This window comes from Accipiter gentilis, chromosome 8 (genome assembly GCF_929443795.1).
Source record: "Accipiter gentilis chromosome 8, bAccGen1.1, whole genome shotgun sequence".
Taxonomy (NCBI): domain Eukaryota; kingdom Metazoa; phylum Chordata; class Aves; order Accipitriformes; family Accipitridae; genus Astur; species Astur gentilis.
The window spans coordinates 24,099,601-24,119,376 of NC_064887.1; the positions used below are offsets into that span (position 1 = coordinate 24,099,601).

At 40.6% G+C, this 19,776-nt stretch overlaps 1 protein-coding gene across 3 annotated transcripts in view; it reads left to right on the forward strand.

Moving 5' to 3' along the window:
• Nucleotides 1-19,776, forward strand: part of CRB1 (crumbs cell polarity complex component 1) — a 114,537-nt gene that overhangs the window by 41,803 nt on the left and 52,958 nt on the right. For all 3 annotated transcript variants that reach the window (XM_049807675.1, XM_049807676.1, XM_049807677.1), the window contains exons 4-5: nt 2,672-2,811; nt 4,055-4,237. In XM_049807675.1, coding sequence (XP_049663632.1) covers nt 2,672-2,811; nt 4,055-4,237 — 323 coding nt within the window. The remainder of the gene's footprint in view (nt 1-2,671; nt 2,812-4,054; nt 4,238-19,776) is intronic.

Here is a 19,776-nt window from a genome sequence, read left to right on the forward strand (position 1 = left end):
TTTGTCCTTTATCGTGCATTTTCCAGTTTTTATACAGCAGTTTTGAAGATTTTTAGTACCCCCAAAATCAGCCCAGAAGTCACGCCAACAAAAGTCATGCTTGCCTTGAATGAGAGGGAGAAGAGATCATGTTCTGGGAATGAGCTTTTGTACAGTGTGGTGACACAGCACCAACCTTGTGGAGCTCCTTTTCAGCAGTGCTGAATGACTCTGAACAGGACAAAGCAATTTACTATTTTCCAGTGTAGCTAAAGCATGACAGCAGGGAGAAGGAGGTCACCTTGCACCTGACTAGTTCACAGCAGACCCTCTTAGTAACCTGCAAGCCCTTTGAGGATACACACATGAGGTGAGTAACCAGGATGCTCATTCAGGCCAGACTTAATCCTACTCATTTTTCTCCTAGCTTTTAAAGCTGAGGTAAAAGAGCAATTTTAATTGGCTTGTAATACTGCAGGGTGTCTGGGGAACGATTGGAGTTCTTGCCACATTTGTTACGTGATGAAAAGGGTTGGACAACAAAGCAATTCAAGGTTATCGGAAGGCAACAGAAGGGTGTCTAGCAGTTTCTTTTCTTTTGTATATTTTTGGGGTTAAATGAAGAATTGTAATCTTTTAACAGTAGTTTTCCTTCTCTGACTAATGCTACAGTACAGCCGAGGCTTTTGTGCGTACCACCAGCTCTCAGAGAAGTGTGCATGGTGACATATTTAGCATTAAAAGCTGTAAATACAAACGGTGAACCAAATTCTCTCCCAAATTTCAGTCTGATCTTCCAGTGATGTTTCATGAATGCAACAAAGAAGAACTTGATCTTTTAAAAATCCAGTTTTGCATTATTGTACCTTTCTTATTTAAACTCAACAATTGACAGAGATGCCTTAGTTGGACCTACGGAACCTGGTGTGCACAGGCACAGAGGAGAGGATACCTCTGCATGCTCCAAGCCTTTCTTTCCATAGGAAACATTTCCAGGACCTTCAATGCTCTTTCAATTGCATAGGAAAGAACATCTGCACATATTGCTTTCGACATATTGAGAGAACATCAAACAAGAAGCCCCCAAAATATTTTAGGTAGAGTATCTAAGAGTATCACTCTTAATAGAAAAGGCCATCTGCCTGCTCAGTCATAGCCTGCCCACAAGCAAGGCACCCTCAGAATCTCTGACGGTTGACAGCAATGTCAAACACTTAAAGATACCTGAGAAAAAGCCACACACGTGGGGTTTCACATTAAGCAGTCAGTTGTGAATATTCCTCACTGCTCTGTGATTCTGGACCAAAGGGAAAAAAGAGTATAGGCTAAGGCAGGAAAAAAAAATCTTTCACCATAAAGCTGAACAGCACCAAACTGAAGGCACATGGAGGAAATGTGTGAAAAACACAGCAGAAGAAAGAGACTTTTGTTTGAGAACATACCTTGGAATGAAAATTATTTTTGTGATTCACATCTTCCTCATTACTTTTTATATCCTAAATTCAAACGCCACCTGGCCTAAGTCATCTCTGATTTTGATTTAAGAATAATCCATACACTACTAATAAACTGGCCTGCCAGAAGTTTCTGCTTATGTACACTTAAATAGTGCAGTAAAAAGTTTATGCTTTTTGGTCTGTTAGACTGCAGGAGCCAGTTGTTCTCTGATGTTCCCTTGTGTTCAACAGTTTTGCTTTCTCTCCATTTATTTAGTCCAAGTCTAAGACTTAGCTATTAAGCACAGAAATTATCAAATAAGTATACTTACCTCTTGTTCAGCAAGATTCCCCATAATTTCAATTGTACAATAACCAGTGTATCATTTTAATGTAAAATAAAACAATATAAGAATAAATTTTTGTTTCTCATAATTATTATTAGACAAAGATCATCCAAGCATGCACATTTAACATAGTTATCTTGCAAAGGCCTGTCCTGTCTTACGACACATACAAGTTGACCTTATACCTTATGACCTAAGCATAAGAGTTACATATTTTATAATAATTAGCTCGCCTGAAAAAAAAAAAAAAAAGGCAAACAAAACCCCCAGACATTACTGATTACCTGCACATTGTTCATTTATATATACTAGTTTGTTTACTTCTAAACCCGTAATAGTAACATTGCTATCAAAAGGAAGCTCGTATTACTGTTACTATGGGAACTACACAAACAATTGACATTTTTGGTCTAACAATATTGTTTTTCATCAAAGAAAAAATATCACTTAGTCGAGAAACAGAAATTGTCTTCTTTTTTTCGCCAATTCAATTTCTATCAGTCCAAGAGAAAGGGATACTAGCGCACTTACTGCCTGTCTCCTTTTCATTTTGTGAATAATGTTAAGCCCACAAAAATTGCATTGGAAATGACAGAAACTTCTTTCCCCCAAAATTAAAAAAAGAAGAAAAAAAAAATAAATCAATAATTCTTAGAAGAAATGATCTGTCAAAACCAATTTGAATTCACAAGCACGTTTTTTTCCCCAGACAAAACCACATATTTCAGAAAAAGCTCATTGGTTCCCCATTTCTGTGGTTTCTCCTGGAGCACCAGACGGTGGTCTCGAGCCTGGACTTAACTGTGCAAGCTGCTAGCCAAGGCTACACAAGAAGCCTGTGCAGGTTTGGGAACAAAGCCCAGATCTCCTGACTTGCAGCTAGAGTGAACATTGCATTCTGTGTTGCAGGTACAGCTGCAACTGTACCGGTACTGGATTTATGGGCCTACACTGTGAGACCTTAACTCCCTTATGCTGGTCACAACCGTGCTACAATAATGGCACTTGCGAGGACAATGCTGACAATTACACATGCCACTGTTGGCCAGGTAAGCTCTAAGTTCTGCTATAAACACTCTCTTTCCTTGCGTAGTAGATAATGTCCTCATGTTTTTGTTGAAACAGTAAAAGGTTGAAGCTACATAACCTTAAAAATACTCTATGGGCTTGTGTTTAGATGGGCTTCACTTATCATGAGTCAGAGCCCTATGGGTAAGTTGCTCTCTTTCCCAGCTAAGGATTGATTTCCCTGCACAGCGGAAGTGGGCAAAACCAGAAAGTGCCAGTATTACGGACTCAAGACAGGAGATCAGCCAAAACTGGGATCCATCCCCCAGTTGCTTAATCCTTCAACCCATGTGATATGTGAATCACTGCTGCGGCCAACCCTTTTTTAAGTCTTCATTAACATGACAATTAAACCAGTGTAAAACCTTACTTTTCAATGCAAAATGTTGTCTGTTTATGACTAAAAATTAAACTACATGTTACATTGGGAAACTGACCTCCTTCCTATCACCAGCGCAAGCTCTTCTGTCTAGCAGTGTACGGTGAAACACCCTGGGCTGCGTCCTCCTCTACCAGCAATGCTTGCATATCCAGCCCTTTGTGAAAAGGCTCCCTCCCGGGGGGACACAGACCCTGCGCTCTTGGAGAGACTTTGTGAATTTTTCAGCACACTGACTAGCTACAGTAAGTCTCTCTAGAAAGTTTAATGTCCATGTCCTTACCGAGGACGCGCAAGCACTGTGCACCGTGATGAGTAAACGCCACGGTGTTGTTGGACTACGCGGTTCTCGGTGCATTAGAAATGGAGAAATCGGGCAGAACCCTTAGCATTTTCCAGATGGGGAATTTGTGGGAATTCAGACTCCAGATCAAGCACGTTACGAACACCAAATCATTTATACTCCCTGCCCTCCTCTGTTGTAGGGAGGTGGTGCAAAAGACAGGGAAAACTTCACGCAAGCCGAGAGCCTATCTACACCACAATGCAGCTCCTTGTTATCCACACCAATCTCCACATTACTTCCCCCCAAACCCCGTAGTCTGTACAGCACAGCTCAGCTCCCTGACGCAGAACAGCCACAGCAATGTCCTGCCACTGAGCCCTGACAGAGCCGCAAGCAACCGTCCGCACCTCCGAGAAGCAGAGGAAGCCTTTTGGCACACGGCAGGGCCTGAAACCAAGCGCATCTGGTAGTCACAGTGCATATTCACAACAGCGTTTCCCGGTCTGGAGTGAATACCTAGCACGCCGATTAAACGCCTTCTCCTCGTGGCTCTCCGCAGGCTACGCGGGTTCCCGCTGCGAGGAGGACATCGGGGAGTGCAGCAGCAGCCCCTGCCTCCCCGGGGGTGACTGCGTGGAACGCTCCTGGGCCGGCCGCTACGGCAGCGTCCCAGGCCTGCCGCCGGCCTTCCGCTACGACGAGGCCGAGGGCTACATCTGCAGCTGTAAGCCAGGCTTTGCCGGTAAGACCCCTTGGGTGAAAGCCCGGGCTGTCGCGTGGGCCCGGCCGCGGGTATCGCCGCGCGACGGCCCGCGGTCTGAGGGGCCGCAGCGCAAAGGGTCCCTCTGGCGGCCGCCGCGCGCGCGCTGCAGCCGCGGGTCGCGCGGAGCCGGGGCAGCGGGTCGCACAAGGCGGGGAGCGGCAGGCGCGCGGCGGGCAGCGCGCGCGGGGCCCCCTGGCCGGGCCGGAGGCGGGCGGGCGGGCGGTTTCCTCCGCCACCTGGTCGGCCGAGCTCCGTCGCTGACGACCGCGTTGGCCTGAGTTACGCCATAAGCTTCGGTTAGCAGGTGTCTTACCGTGAGTTTGAAATCCACCGTGCGCGGGTATTGCATTACGTGAATGAAAACGATAAACAATAAGTGAGAGCGCGTTTTCATAAAGCAGCCGGGAAAAACCCACTCCCAAGCCTGCGATGCCTCTGTCCATACGCTGCTCAAGCGGTTCTACGTAGCAGCACTGGGGACTGGCAGGAGCGCTTCCTCGGCCGAGCACAGGGCAACGCTTTGCCTAAATGTGGCGGTGTAAGCGTGCTGGTGGTATTCTGCAGCTTAAATGAAAAATAACTTCAAGTTGTGCGCATAGCTGTGTTCTTAAGGGGAAAACCTGTCAAAATTATAGATAACCATAATCCTAAAAAAGGATGCGTTAAGATTTGCATTTAACACAGCCGGCGCCATTCAGCACAGCCACAAACAAGTCGGGTTTTGATTGTACGCTTCTGGCTCTAACGGTATTCTTCTGTCAACTCCATTCTCTTGTACCTTCTGAAGGGGAAAATAATTAATAGCTGGATTAATTTAGCAGCCTTCATTTTTTCATTCTGTTCATCTCCTGAGCAGCTTATAAACTTCCCTGTGTCTCCAGTGAGTTGCATGGCTGCTGCCTCCAACATAGCAAGTGCAAAAGTAGACGGAGAGCACAACTTTCACTCCGAATTCCCAATTTATTTTTCTTCAAAGTGGCATTGAGACCCGTTTGCTTTTGTTCTACCCCTTCCCCTTAACTGCCCTTCCCTATCCTGTCACTAAGCGTTGCTGTTGTTCTTTTGTTCTGCCTAAGAGAGTATAATATGAGGCTTCTACTAAGGCTTAGGGTATCCCCCAGGCTGCCCTAAGCACCCTTACCTCTTCGCATGCCACTTCTTTGTCTTCGCTTCCTTCCAGCGACGTCCAGCTCCCAAGTTTCTTTCCCTGCCCTAATTTAAAAACTTCTACGCTCCGTAAGACAACCCGGAAGGTGTTCCTTTGTTTAATCAGCCTTTATCCTCTCATTTCCTTATCAGTTGCCCTCAGCTGTCTTGTTTGCCCGATTTGGGTCGTGATTCTGCTGGTTTCATTCACATGGAGGACTCTTTTACTCCCCAGCGAGTACAGGCAGACTCTACCTGGTCTGAAAAAATGGCTGAATCCAAGTAAACCTATTAATCTTAACTCAATTTTTTCAATAGCTAAGCTCCTTAATCACAATGCAGGATTCTCCAAAGCATGACTGAGAGAAGTCTTAGAGACCCTGAAATTTCTGCTGACTTCATATGCAAATTACATTAAATTTTTTAAACCTTAGGTAAGTTTAGCTATCCACATACCTGTTGGATGCTATATATTACTTTCATTAGAAAAAAAAACCCAAAACAGTTATTCTTACCAAAAAATGTACCCAGATAGCTGGAGGTAGGAATAACATAATATTTAACAGGGAGGGCTGTAAAAGCTGCATGTGAACTGTCATTCAGTAACATGCTGCAAAATAATGGCAAAACAAGGTTAATCTTGCTACTCTTGTCAGCTCCTTCCCTGCCTTTGTTTTTCAGCAGGGCCTGAATTTTAAACTCTTCTTTTTCACTGGCCTATGTGAGATACAGCATAGTCATATTTTACATATGTAAATCATTTACATATTTATCGAGAAAACAGCAGGATTGCTCTAACTGGCACCTAGCATCCTAGACTCCCAGGCTTTGCTCTAACAGCCCTTAGGTACAATGTAGCCAACCTCCCCAGTCCCCCCCCCTGCCCCGTAGCACTATGCTTTTGTCTCTGCCCCTTCTCCCAGGTAATCTGGAAGTAGAAAGTGCTCAAAATGATTCTCAGCCTCCTCCTGTGTCGGAAGCATTGACACAAAAGGCCGATAGGGTGGAATGCAAATATTCACTTCTGACAGCAATAACTAATTTCTCCAATTATAGCCAAATTCATAATAAATAAACCACATGTTTTAATAGGACTTAAAGAAGATTTAGGATTAGAGTTGATAGCAGTAGTATGATTCAAGATAGCCAATGAATCCCTGATCAGGATCACTCAGTATATGGGTGCTTGTCTAATATATATGAACTAACAGTCAACTGGAAAAAAGGTCAGATCCTTTCATCTGGGTATCAGAGCATTTCACTGATGGCCAAAGTCCTACATTTCTGTGGCTGTAAGCCAGGAGTTCTTCCAGCCTTAACACCCGAATGCACTTTAGATATAAAGCCTCGGATTTGTATTGAAATGGAACAAAGATTTTCTTTAATAAGTCACATTCACTATTTTATTATGCCTCTTTCCTCAGTAAAGCACTCACAGAACATTATAGTCTTCACTGTCCAGGGTAATATGAAGAAATAATAATCCACATACCATGCATTGCGAGGGCCTGATCCAAAAGGCATTGAAATCAATGGAAAGGTGTCATTAAATTGAGGATGGTTGCCAGTTTTGCAACAAGCAGCCAGTTTTGTAACAAGCATAAAATGGCATCTTTGAACTTGCTGGATAAGATTGCAAACAAATTACTGTAATTCAACTGAAAACCTGAGAATAGCTACCTTTTGGACTACAGGTTTAGCCCCAAGGGCAGGAGATAATGGAGCCTAAACACATGCTTATGTCAGGATAAAATATTTCCTTACCCAGCTGGGAGAAAGGAATAAATATTATCTGGCAGTATCTTGTTATAGATAGTGATTGTTCGGGTGACTTGAAAAGTAGTCAGTAGTCCTACTAAAAGTCTTGGAAGGAACAAATCTGCAAACAAAATTATTTACACAATTTGATTCTTAAAAGTAAAAAAAAATAAAAATCCCAGTCTGGAGACTTTATCTCCGCCAGAAACCCTTTGAAGCCACTGGATATATGTCTAATCCCAGATCCAAGATAGAAAATTTCTGCGCAGGTTCTATGAAGAGTTAAACTTCTCCAGTGCCCTTTTAAATCAAAGGGTTCAGGGATACTCAGATTTCAAGAGGTCTCGGTACTTCTGCAGTAGCAAGCCCTAGATTTTTTATATTAACTTGGTCTTCTGGTCCCCTAGCACAACAGTACTTTTAATAGATTGGGCTTTCGTTTAAAGGGCTTGTGATTTGTTACTGCTAGCTAAAGGCAATAGTTACCCGAGAACTGTGTCCTTTCATACCGTGGATATATTGTATTGCTCTAGCGCTGCACATTTTTTAAAAAGACTCTTACTTGAAAGGTTAAACTTTTCATGTTGTTCATGAAAACACATGGGAGAGGAGGAGGGCAGACCTATGGATTTGGTAGTGACTTATTTCACCAGGTTGTAATAAACTTAACACCATGTCAAAATTAAAGACCTTCTCAACTTGCAGGGTCTATCAGGTGACACATTCCTGTGCTGAACTGAGCCCAAGGAGTGGTGAGTGTGCAAGGCAGGCGTGTCCTGCCCCTTGTGCCTCGAAAGCCATGCTGCCCATGGTCCCCAGGCGGGTGGGACGGTGCTGCTAGCAGGGATGAAGACCATCCATTTTGCTTCAGCAGAACAAGCATAAGAGGAGCAGAGCCCACTAGCTCGTTTGTAGGCATGGTGCCTGCTGCCTGCTGACATGCAGATGAGCACTGGCTTCTGAGGACCTTACCACTTCTGGTGTCTTGCTATCTGCTATGTGCCAGCTGTGCCAGCAGCACTGCTGCTTGCTTTGGCATCATGGATTTGTAAGTGTTTTTTGGCCTTTTCGTTTATTTGTCTTCTTTTCTGTTTTTCCTTTTTAAATTTCCTTGGCCCTTTTCCCAGTCTGTTGGACTGCTGCGAGAGAAAATGATATGATCAGACTGGTGTCATATGCATACTGAATTCCTGGCATATGCAAGGGGGAAAGAAACTGTCTCCTGGAGCCAGAAGATGAGGCAGATAAATGGCCAGTGTGGGAGAGTGATGAACACTCAACTAGCTAAAGAAAATCTCAACCCAGATACTGAACTGTGAACATCATGGGACCAGTGCTTAAAAACAGAATCATTTGGACTCTCATTCTGCACTTAAGCCAGGGTGACAGAAACACAGAAGCACGCAGGGCATCGGGCTTTCATTTCCCTGCACATCTTTAGATGCGGCTATAGGCAGACCACCCAGCAGACAACAGGAGAGACTATGTCTCAGCCAGCTGTACTCCTCTCCCTCCCTTGGCCTGTGACAGTATTATACAGACATGAATATTATTTGTGCGTAATGGGTAGGATAATAGGCACATTATCACTAACTTGGGAAGATTAAAATACATACATATATTTTTGGTTTCTTTATCCCCTTCTTAACCATCAGTACAATGATCATAGAGCTGCCATCTTTCTTATATATATAAAGTGATGTGAGTCTTACAAAAATCAAATCCAGCAGATGAATAACAGCGTTCTCATCTTGTCCTCAAACTCCAAATTTTATTTTTTCCTTTATTTCCTCATTTGTCCTTGAGCAGTTCACACCACGGTAGTCAATCATTCCTCCTTTACACCAGGTTAATTCACTTATTTTCTCTTGATTCTGAGACCTTAGAAGAAGACAAAACTGTTCAAGGAAAGAATAAGGATAAAAAAAGATGAGATACAGAGAGAAAAGACAATTTTTAAATTAAGAAGATTTCAAGGGCACTGCTCATCTTTTCAGTGAGACTCAGGCTTCTCCTGCAGGCAAGGCAGGCACTCAAGTTCAAAATTAACAGATCTGGAGGTATTGTTAGCTAAGTATTATTCCCCTAAAAGCAAAGGTTCAAGAAGGAAAATGCTGCTACTATCAAGCACCCATTCAAGGTTAGCTGGTTTAGGGCGAAATTCCAAATACAAGTACTACACATGTGAATCGCTGAAAAACAGAACTAGGGCTTGATGTATACATATAGGCTTCTTACCACTCTGAACTGCAGAGAGGCTGTAACAGGGATGCAAACATACATCTTTTCTACCTAAATTTGATTCACAATCATTACAGGATCCCTTTTACACTGTTAGACTGCTGTGAAAGGTTCCCTTACAAAATCAACTTTGTGGTGCTGGGCAGTTGTGCAGCAAAACATGAAAAAGTGTCACTATTTTCTGAGCGTGGGAAAGAAGTTACTGCTTTGCTAAAGATATTTCTCCAGTGCTGCCCTATCTCCGTTTCAGACCCTGTGATCTCCATATATTCCTCTGTTCAACACAGGATGCCCTCAGGGCCTGGCAGGCACTGGCTGCCTGTAAAAAACCTACACAAAAAAAGACACAAAAAAAGACAATTAGCACTTTAAAAGTACTTTTTCCATCTCTGCTAAAGTCTCTGATCTTGAAAGAACATTTGGACAGGCTTTTAATGATTCTATCTGCTAATACTATTTAACATTTCTTCAACCCCTAACATCCTGGTAAGGAGATGTTCACATTGTCATCAGAATTGGTTCCTTCTCAGTTTTCCCCTCCTCCTCTACTTTTGTAACAGAGTTCTTCCTTTTCCTCTTTTTTCTTAATTTTTGGAACTGGCCATGATATTGTCTTTGAATGACAGAGTGTATCCTTTAGCCCTGGCCTGTGGACTACTCCAAGGAAAGAGGTGGACAGCTTTGCAAACGGTTTCAGACTCCAAGAATGCGTGCTCACTAGTTTCTTGCTTGTCTCTTTATTCACTATCGATCAAACTTCTTTCTTTGCAATAAGCACTAATCAATTCTCACAAGCTTAGCTCCCAGACCAAACTCATCGTTAGGTTAGTCTAATTAGTCTTTCTCTGGATAGTACCCCAGAAGGAAAGCTGAGGTTGAACTCACAATTCACACACTCTGTACCATAATAGCCATATGAAGGAAGCATACCTCAGAACATTGATGGCAGCACTGAAATTAGGCTATATCTGGAGAAATTTATGAATTTGCCATTCCTTTACCAGTTTCCATTATAGAACTCATGGGACATTTCTATTTCATTTCTACTGCAGGAAGTACTCCTCTTCAACAACTGTAAGAAATATCATTTAGTGCAAGAAAGTGTTAATTTTTACATTCTTCAGCCATATAAATCACCAGAGCAGCTAAGACTGACTTGTGTTATTCATGACAGCTCTTTTTTATAACAGCCTGTATCTTGAGATACTTTATGAAAGCCTAATAGCATTTTTTGCAAAAATTAATCTTCTTGTGACTGAACTTGCCCCCCTGCATGGCAGCAGATTGCAAGAGCTATTGTTTAAATGCACCGACTCTGGTTGTAATGGTTACCTAGTATTTATCACTGGTTAAAGAATTCTGATTCAGTGGGAGACACTTCAGAAAACAGCAGCATGTATCTGTAAGCGATATTGATACCACCTGATAATCTTTCTGTATTTACCACAGTGTTCTGTGGTTGGGTTTTGCCTCACTGAAGTCTGAACATTTCATGAATACAAGCAAATTCAGTCATATATCATTACTGTAAAGTACATAAGTGTTATCCCCACTTCAGAAAAACAGAAAAAAAGGCTAAGGTCCAGTATGATCATAAGTTGTGACATTACCTTATGAACAGTGGAGTCTCACAACAACCCATGGAGGATGTATTTGTACATCATTACCAGATCCAGTTACCATGTTTAACGTGCTCCAAGTAGAGACTGAAACAGTTTCAGATCCTAGGTACAAAATACGAACCTAGCATGGGTGCTAACTATGCAGAGGACTCCTTTTAATGAAATGAAATTCAGCTTTATTGAAACTTCAGCTTGTCCCTATTATTTCTATTGTACAAGGGGACCTTTTGACAGAAGAGTATTTTTACTGGTAATGATGATCTATGTTAAAATTTTGTAAAAGCTGAACCATGATCATTAAGAAAGGACCCCTTGAGCTTTTAATGACAATGCTTTACAGAATTAACCCCCAGACCTGACAATTTGTTTGCAACTCTGAGAATGATATTTAGGCCCCAGATATACCTATGTATGTTTTTTCATGAGAAATATGTATTACACAAGAAATTTCTCTCCTTTTCTTGTTGCAAGTTGCACTGGAAATGCAGAGATCACAGCCATCACTTCTGCATTATACAGCACCAAAAGAATGCACAAATGTCAAGATGTTTGGGTTTTTTTCTGAATTAGAAATACATGAAATTAAAACACTAGAAAGCATCTACCAATAGTATTTCAGAACATGTATGGAGTTTTATGCTTTAAAATTTGACAGCTGACCCATCATTACTATGATGTATTTTCTCTAGTTACACTGATATGTTAAGTTGTATAATGTAGTCCGACGTGATTGACAGAGCCTGCAAGCAGTGGATGTTTTGAATCTGTCACATCTCTCTGTGTTGAACAGTGTTGCACATAAACACTTTTTAGCATGAAAAGCTTTTTTCCTTGAAGGGAAGGAGGAGGGGATGAATGGCTTTTAGTCCATAAGCTCCCAGATCTTGCAACACACAGACAGATAATGTCCTTAGATTTAAGCTATCTGTAAGTCCAGTACCTGGCAGAAAGTGCTGTTAAAAAAAAATAATTTATAAAAGGGACAAAAAAAAGGCAGTTGTATATTATTTGGCAGCAGGAATAATGCTTTTCAAGCACCTGTTATTTTCCTGACACTCATTCCTGGTGGGTCATTCCATCATCTGACTGACTACTTGTTAAAACTAGTCTAAATATCTAGTAAGAATTTTCCTTCTGGGGCTGTCTTCAGGTGCTGCCTACTTACCTTTTTGATTTCTTTCTTAATACTGTGAATAAACTTTTCCTAGCCTTTTTAATTGGCATGCATCAGATATTTGTAGTCTCCTACAATCCAGTTTTGCCACCTTTTGGCTGAGTTTATGAATTCACTCAGTTCCATCTTTCCTTGCTTTGGCCCAGCCCAGCAGCAAGTTACACGCCTGGAACCAGACATAGGACACATTTTTCCCTACTTTTCCTGTTGTTGAAAAAACAGTAATCTTAATTTCCCTAATATAAACAGAAACTGCTGTGTATCTCTTGATATACATCTCAGTGCTAGTTCTGTGTGTCTAGCACACCCTGGCACTACAGATAATCCTATACGTTTCCTAAAGAGAAGCATTTCTTGCATATACACATACATCCAATGGCAAAGACAACCACTGATGAAAGTAGAGAGTAAAGTGTGGTCTAAGTGATAACCATGCAGAAATCCTGGTAAAATCAAAGGTATTGCACATACTAAACTGACAGTAGAACTTTGCTCATCTTCTTAAGAAGGTGATTGCCCATCTCAGGAGCTACTTTACAGCATATGCTTTTTAGCATTGTATTGTACAGGCCTACATCGTTCCGGTTGAATTACAGTCAAATTGCAAAGTCAAGCAGATGCACAACTTTTCCCTAAACAGAAATGAACTTTCTTTAAATCTAGACACTGTACAGTTTTCACTAATCTGGAGAAAGTGCTTAACAAGTAGACACTAAAGAGAAGACCTGTGCTATGGGACTAATATATTTTACTTCCTCAATACATTCTAATTTATGGAATATTTCAGGTCAAATGTCAAGCGATAAACAAAATGACCCAATTTAATAGTTCAATGTTTTACTCAACAGATGCTTTTGAAAACAGCTTTAATAATCTCACCATTGTGAACCCCATTATAATCCAGTTTATTGGAAATACAGTAAATTATACAACCAAACATTTAAGAGGCATTGCTCCTCTTTTCCCCCATCACAGAGGAACTCAGGAGTGACATTGGAGAAGCTGGAGTTCAGTTGGAAATAGCACATGGGCAAGTAGTTCTGAACTATATGTATGTATATATAAATGCATGTACACAGACACATATGCGCTAATACACATATATATATATGTAAACATATACATAACAGCTGCTTCAGAGTATTTTATTGCTCTGCTTATAGAAAGCCTTTCTTTGATCACTAATTAAAAAGGTCCACAACTTTAATCTTTTTTATTTTGAAGTGCAGTTTTCTGGCTGGATTGTTTTTTGTTAAGAATGAAAGATTTGTCTTCATTCCTTTCTGCAATATTAGCAGCATGTCATGTGTATGCTTGTTAATGAGCAGAGTTTATGTTGGTCTTAATTACTAATTAATTATTTTAATTGCATTGCTTCTGACAGTGGGAAATGTGTGATGTTTGCATGCCAGTCCTGTATATATTTGTTATGAAAGCGATATTGACCTATAGTCAGATAAAAAGTCAAGATGCATGAGTAAACTTATTTAAGATTAAAGTATGCAGACTGCTATTATCTTGCTAAGGCATCAAATATAAATGGTACAGTGTCATTCATCACTTCATTCTTGTAGAGGTTATGGTTTTTATATAGCTTAGCTACTCTGTTTTCATGCTCGCAGATTTTTACATGCTTTTGAAATGCCATTTCTCACATATAAAGATCCCCAAATAACCCACAGCAGTGGGATGGCATTCTCATTCACCCTTGGTAAAGGGCTTTACTTGGTAAACTGCTATTTGTATTACCCCCAAAAAAGGTATAAGTTGCCCTAATAAGTGAAAATATGCAATTTGTTTGAACTAGCATCAGCATTTTGGTACCAGCAGAGCTCTGAGAGATCTAAGAGCTCTTAGAGAACCAAGAAAGTTCTCTGTACTCCTTCTGTACCTATTAGCCAGTAGAGGGAGCATGAAATGCTGCCTATATGTAGCATCTGCTACTTATTAGCAAAATCTAGTTTTAGCTGATATTTCAACACAGTCATTAGAGCCTGATCTGAAAGATGCTATTTCTCAAAGACTTCATGGTGAACACCGTTTGCTAGTCCAAATTCTTAACATCAATTTTTAGCTTTTGTACCAACAGTTTGATCAGCAGAATCTTCCACGTGGAGTTCAGGGATATTGGTCTTCTGACAGTCATGCAAAGTCCACTCAGGGCTGTAAGAGCTACGGAAAAAACAAGCACTACAGTTTTAAGTACAGAAGAGTAGTTTGATGACCCAGATCAGGGCTACTCCTAGTTAAAATCTGTTAGCACCTTGAAGGCTTGGCTTTCACACGAGAAGAACAACATAATTTTCCATCCCAAAGTATTGGGTTTTACCGATTATACCAGTGGCCTTGCTGATGGAGCTATGGGGGTGCAAGGAGGCAGAGCTAAAGGCTAAGCACCCACAATGAATTTTGCACCCTTTCTTGGCAAAAAATATGTGTTTGACCCAAGCGTTGTGCAAAATATTCATGTTTTCCTCTTGATCCATAAAATACCAGCAAAGTACCATTTCAGACCCTTACGTAAGGTTCCCATAATGCCAGTGGCATAAATGACATCAGTCTTTAAAGCATAAAAGGCACTTCATCTAGGCTTAACAACGTCAGTAGTAATTACAAACTTTGTTTTCAAGTATAATCAATTCTTTATTTATGGTGTGAAATGTTTTTTACCCTTTTGAACTTTCGCTGTTCTAAGCCAAGCAATACTGCTGGCATGTTCCTTTAAAAATAATTGCTTCTGGACTGAGAAATTGAATGTCAAATTCCAACTTGATGTAAATTAAATGGGTTACATTAATAGTCTGGCCTGTGGTAGAAGTGAGTGTTTCAATTCTGGGTTTGACTTCAGGACATGACCTCTTGATCACATAGGTCAGCACAGATGGGAAATATTGAAGAGGTACCCTAGGTTGACATGGGGAAGAAAGTGCCTTGTACTGATGTATCACAAACTGTCTGATCCATTAAACAGAAGCAATGTCAGACTCCACAGAGAATAAAGCTTAGTTGTCGTAGGTCATTATGCTCTTCAAAAAAAAAAAGGAGTTGGAAGGAAAATCACAATGATGGAAATCCTCAGGGCTGTCATGTACACATAATCTTCTAAACCTTCCTGAATTAACGCTGCCAAGCCTATATACAGGGGGAATGGAGTAAAGAATCCTTCTTAACTTTTACAGTGCAAGTATGTCTCAAATTTCCCACCTGTACTTGTTATAAAGGATTATTTAACAACATACAACATTTTAAATCTAAAAGCAGGATATCTGTACAGCTGAGCCTCACACTTACATGATTAGGTCCCAAGAAGAATTGCATGCATGAGAACAATCATGGTCACGAGATCAGATGATAGAGAGTTTTTCAAGGGAAAGGAACAGGTGAATTGGGGAGAAGTTTAAATGTGGTGTTTTTTTCTTTGAAATGCTATGTCCTGCTGTCATGGTTTAACTGCCTTTAAAATTTCCTTTAATTTCAACTTCTGAGCAACCCCAGCTCTCTCAGCCTTTCCTCATGACAGCCCTTTGCTGGACCTGCTCCAGTACATCCACTTCTTTCCTGTACCCGGGGAGCCCAGACCTGGACTTGATGTGGTCTCACCAGTGCTGAGTAGAGGTGAAGCCACCTCCCTTGACCTGCTGGCAACACGCTTCCTGATACAGCCCAGGAGGCTGTTGGCCCTCTTTGCTGCAAGGGCACACTGCTGGTTCACGTCCAACTTGTTCACCAGCATGGCAAAACTGCTTTCCAGCCAGCTGTGTACTGGTGGATGGGGTAATTTGTCCTCAGATGCGGGGCTTTGCAAATCCCTTTGCAGAACTTCATGAGGTTCCTGAAGATTGCCTGTTTCTCCAGCCTGTTGAGGTCCCTCTGAATGGAGGCACAACTCTCTGGTGTGTAAAGAACTCTTCCCAATTTTGTATACACATATATATATGTATACATATATACAATTCCAATTTTAATTGTCAATAAATTAAAAAAAACCACTTTAATCCTTTTGCTAGACTGGACTTAGGAGTTTTATAGTTTGCTGCAATTAATTATCACTGTTGAGTCCCAGGTCTAAGGTCTTCTCAAGGATATAAAGAGTATGTTTGGACACTGAATAATATAAATAAGCTGGTAAAGTGAGCACCAAAATTAATTTTATGTGATATACTACATAAAAACTCTTATATGAATTGTTCCCTGTAGCAGCTAGCTCTTAATTATTCAGTGTTTGCTAATAGGACGAACAAGTGATAAAGCCTAGTATTTTTATGTCATCTTATTTGCACTGTTTGAAATAAACTCTGAGGTGTCTACAGGTAAGGCACAACCTGCTTCTGTTTAGGTACCCAGACTGATTTTCTCAGGTATAAGGAGAATTTCAAAGAAGTTAAGCTCACCTTTTACTGATCACCTGGCTGCTGATCCCTTTTAAAAAAATATTTGAATTAACTTAGAAAAGGACTTCTGCTGATTGTGTAGAGAACTTGATTAAGTAAAGCACACTCTTTCCCTTGCTGACAATGAACTTTGCACTTTCTATAAACAGTCTCAGAGAGAAGAAAAAAAACCCCTATTATAGACAGCTAATTTATGCTGATAATTAACCACTAGAAATAGATTCAGTGGATCTGATTCAGATTGCTCTCCCACCGCTGTAATTCTTCGAGTCTGACTGTGTTAACAACACGACACTATTACAGAGAATCATAATGATCAATACAATTATGGCTGTAGTCACAATCCTATAGGCACCATTTTTTCTTAACAAAGAAGGTTCAGAATCTGTTATTAGGCCTGTTTGTGAGGCCAGAACAGCATGGTAAATCACTATCTATACTAACAACGAAAACTATTTAAATGCTGTACTGTGAACACATTCTGCACAGCTACAGAAGTTAACTGTAGTACATAAAGACATACAAAACCTAGATTTTATCTAGCTAAATCACATACCCATAGTATGACCCAGGAAATCCCCCAATAAAGCAGCCAGCAGACCATGGCAAGCATACACAATCTCAGCTGAAGTCCATGCTATCCCATTGCCATTGGGATTGTTATGTGACCTAGCAACAGTGAAGCTAGTTTGGGTCTCAGGCTTCCCAGCTTCAAGATGAGTTAAGCATGTGAAACCTTGAATAAACAAAGCCATTGTTTAGATGAGTTTTCACATTGCAAGAGAACTAACATTGCAGGGAATGAGAGAAATGAACACCACTGTTGAAGTGAAAAGAGGTATGATCTTCTGCCATTCCCATTGATACAGAACTGGACTGAGAGATCACAGTCCAAAGTCTAAGCATGTGCATCCACATCTGCTCTACAGGAAGTCACAGCTATTTACACAGGAAAGAAAACATACATCAGGTAGAGTAACCGCCTTACAAAAAAATTTTAGAAGTGGATAGTTCAGGGTAAATTACTTGTTTTTCTGTATCTAATGTGATATTAAATTGTGTAGAAATATATACTGTAGGAATAGAGAAGTGTAATTATACACAGCATAAATAGAGGTCATATTCATGCTATTTATACAGCTATGCTATGCACAGCTCAAAATACAGGCAGCATAAACATGTTATGTATGTTCACACATTCATATTTTATATTTTTCTATTCTCAGGTCTCCATTCTCAGTTAAGCTCTATAGGCCCTATTAAAACTATGATTTTCTAGCCTACTGGCTTTTTCAGTTTCTTTCAATATGGACTGACAATGAAGTTATGTAAATACAGTTACTTTTGTATGTTGTGGAGATTCACACTGGTTTTAACAAAATGAGAAAATCTTGCAAATGACTGAAATTTTTCAAAGCACCGTTTCCAGGGCAGAAGCCGTTTCACACTAGACAGCACAGTGGCTGTGCTTGCCTACCTCGGTTAAAACAAATAGGAAGCAGCCAACAAGAGACAAAGTAGAAAAACCCTTTTAGGGGAGACTAGACACAGCATACATTTCTCAATGGATATCTTCATCAACAGCAAGCACTCTTTTAAAGCCCTTAAGTGTTTGTAGGACTACAAAATTAATTTGTTTTCCAGTTCCAAAGTGAATCATATGCTCCAAACAGATTTTCAAGTCAATGAAACATGACCTTGTATGATCTAATTAAACAACTCAAAGGTATTGGTTGTTTTAAGATCCCTCTGGATATACTTCAGTTCAAATGCACGCACATCATCTGTACGTACAAGCTCATAAATCTACAAAAATGCAAATCAGATCATTATTGCTTTGAATTTGACAGTCTTACCACAGATTTTAAAAGGTAAAACATGAAAAATTCCTGAATTATATATCCTCTTTTTACATCTTAAAGAACACAGAAAAAATGTACTGGAAGTAGAACATGAGATATCTTTCTTTGGCTTCCAAATATCAGGTCCATAATCAGGTATAACCTAATCAAGTTCTCTGAAACCCACTATTCCAATTTCTTCTCTGGATGATGTCCTGACCCTTTGAGTGAAGCATTTGACCAGATGATAACCTTCGAAGGTCCCTCTCAATCTAAATTTTTCTATGATTCTATCTTAATTCTCTACATTTTGTGAAATGACTTCTCTGCTCCAATGCACATGACTATTAAATTAGAAAAATTTGATGACTTTTTTTTTCTCAGGTTTTTTTCAGTCTTTTGTCTTTGGCATTGCTCCTGTGGTCTCCTTTCTCCACTCCCAATTTTAGCTCAGACCTCTGTGTAGACCTTATCTCTGATCTTCAGTCTTTCTAAGCATCCCTCACATTTCCTATATAGATTAATGGTCATACACATACACACTTACTACCCATATATGCCTGTGTGTCTAACAAGAACACTGTCTCAAATGCCAGCACAAGTATCTTCGGGTGTACTATTGATTATACGAGGTATTTCCAATTCCTTTTTCCCCATTCACATTTTTCTATACTTTTTCATCTGTTTAATCTCCAAAATCTTAACTGCTATTTTCTCTTCTTTCTTAATGGTGACGTTCATAAATCACCTTTCTCCACTTTAACCTGTCACACCCTGTAATTGTGCTCTCCCTGCTCTTATCGATCCTTCCTAGCTCGTATCAATGACGTGGCCATAGCTACAGACACATTCATGCAGCCAGAAAACCCACTCAAGGATACTGCCTGGGAAAACTTGGCTGCCACCGTTTGATTTTCTTTCTTACCTCCATCAGTCAAATGCAACAGCAGCTGCCTCTTTTACCTATATATAAAGCTGACTGTAGAAGTAGGGAAATGAAAGGAAAATGAGTGCCACGCAGGGACATATTTCTTCACCAAGTTTTTCTTTACTCCAGATTCAGACCCTAATCCTACAATTGGATCCACATGGCTGGCTGTGTTAATCGAAATATGGGACGAAGGTGTAGGCTACAAGCAACAGTTTTGCCATGCTGCCCTTCTAGGACATGGCCCCTTGCCATTCACAGGCTCCATGTGCCTGACCTCTGGCTGTGCCGCTCGCACAACTTTGCCTAAGGAGCACTCATAGTCTGCAGAGCAGGCTCATGAAAAAGGCTGGCTGATATACCCAGAAGCTGAAGCCAATGCTTAACTCTGTCAGCTGTTTCCAATATTTATAAAAT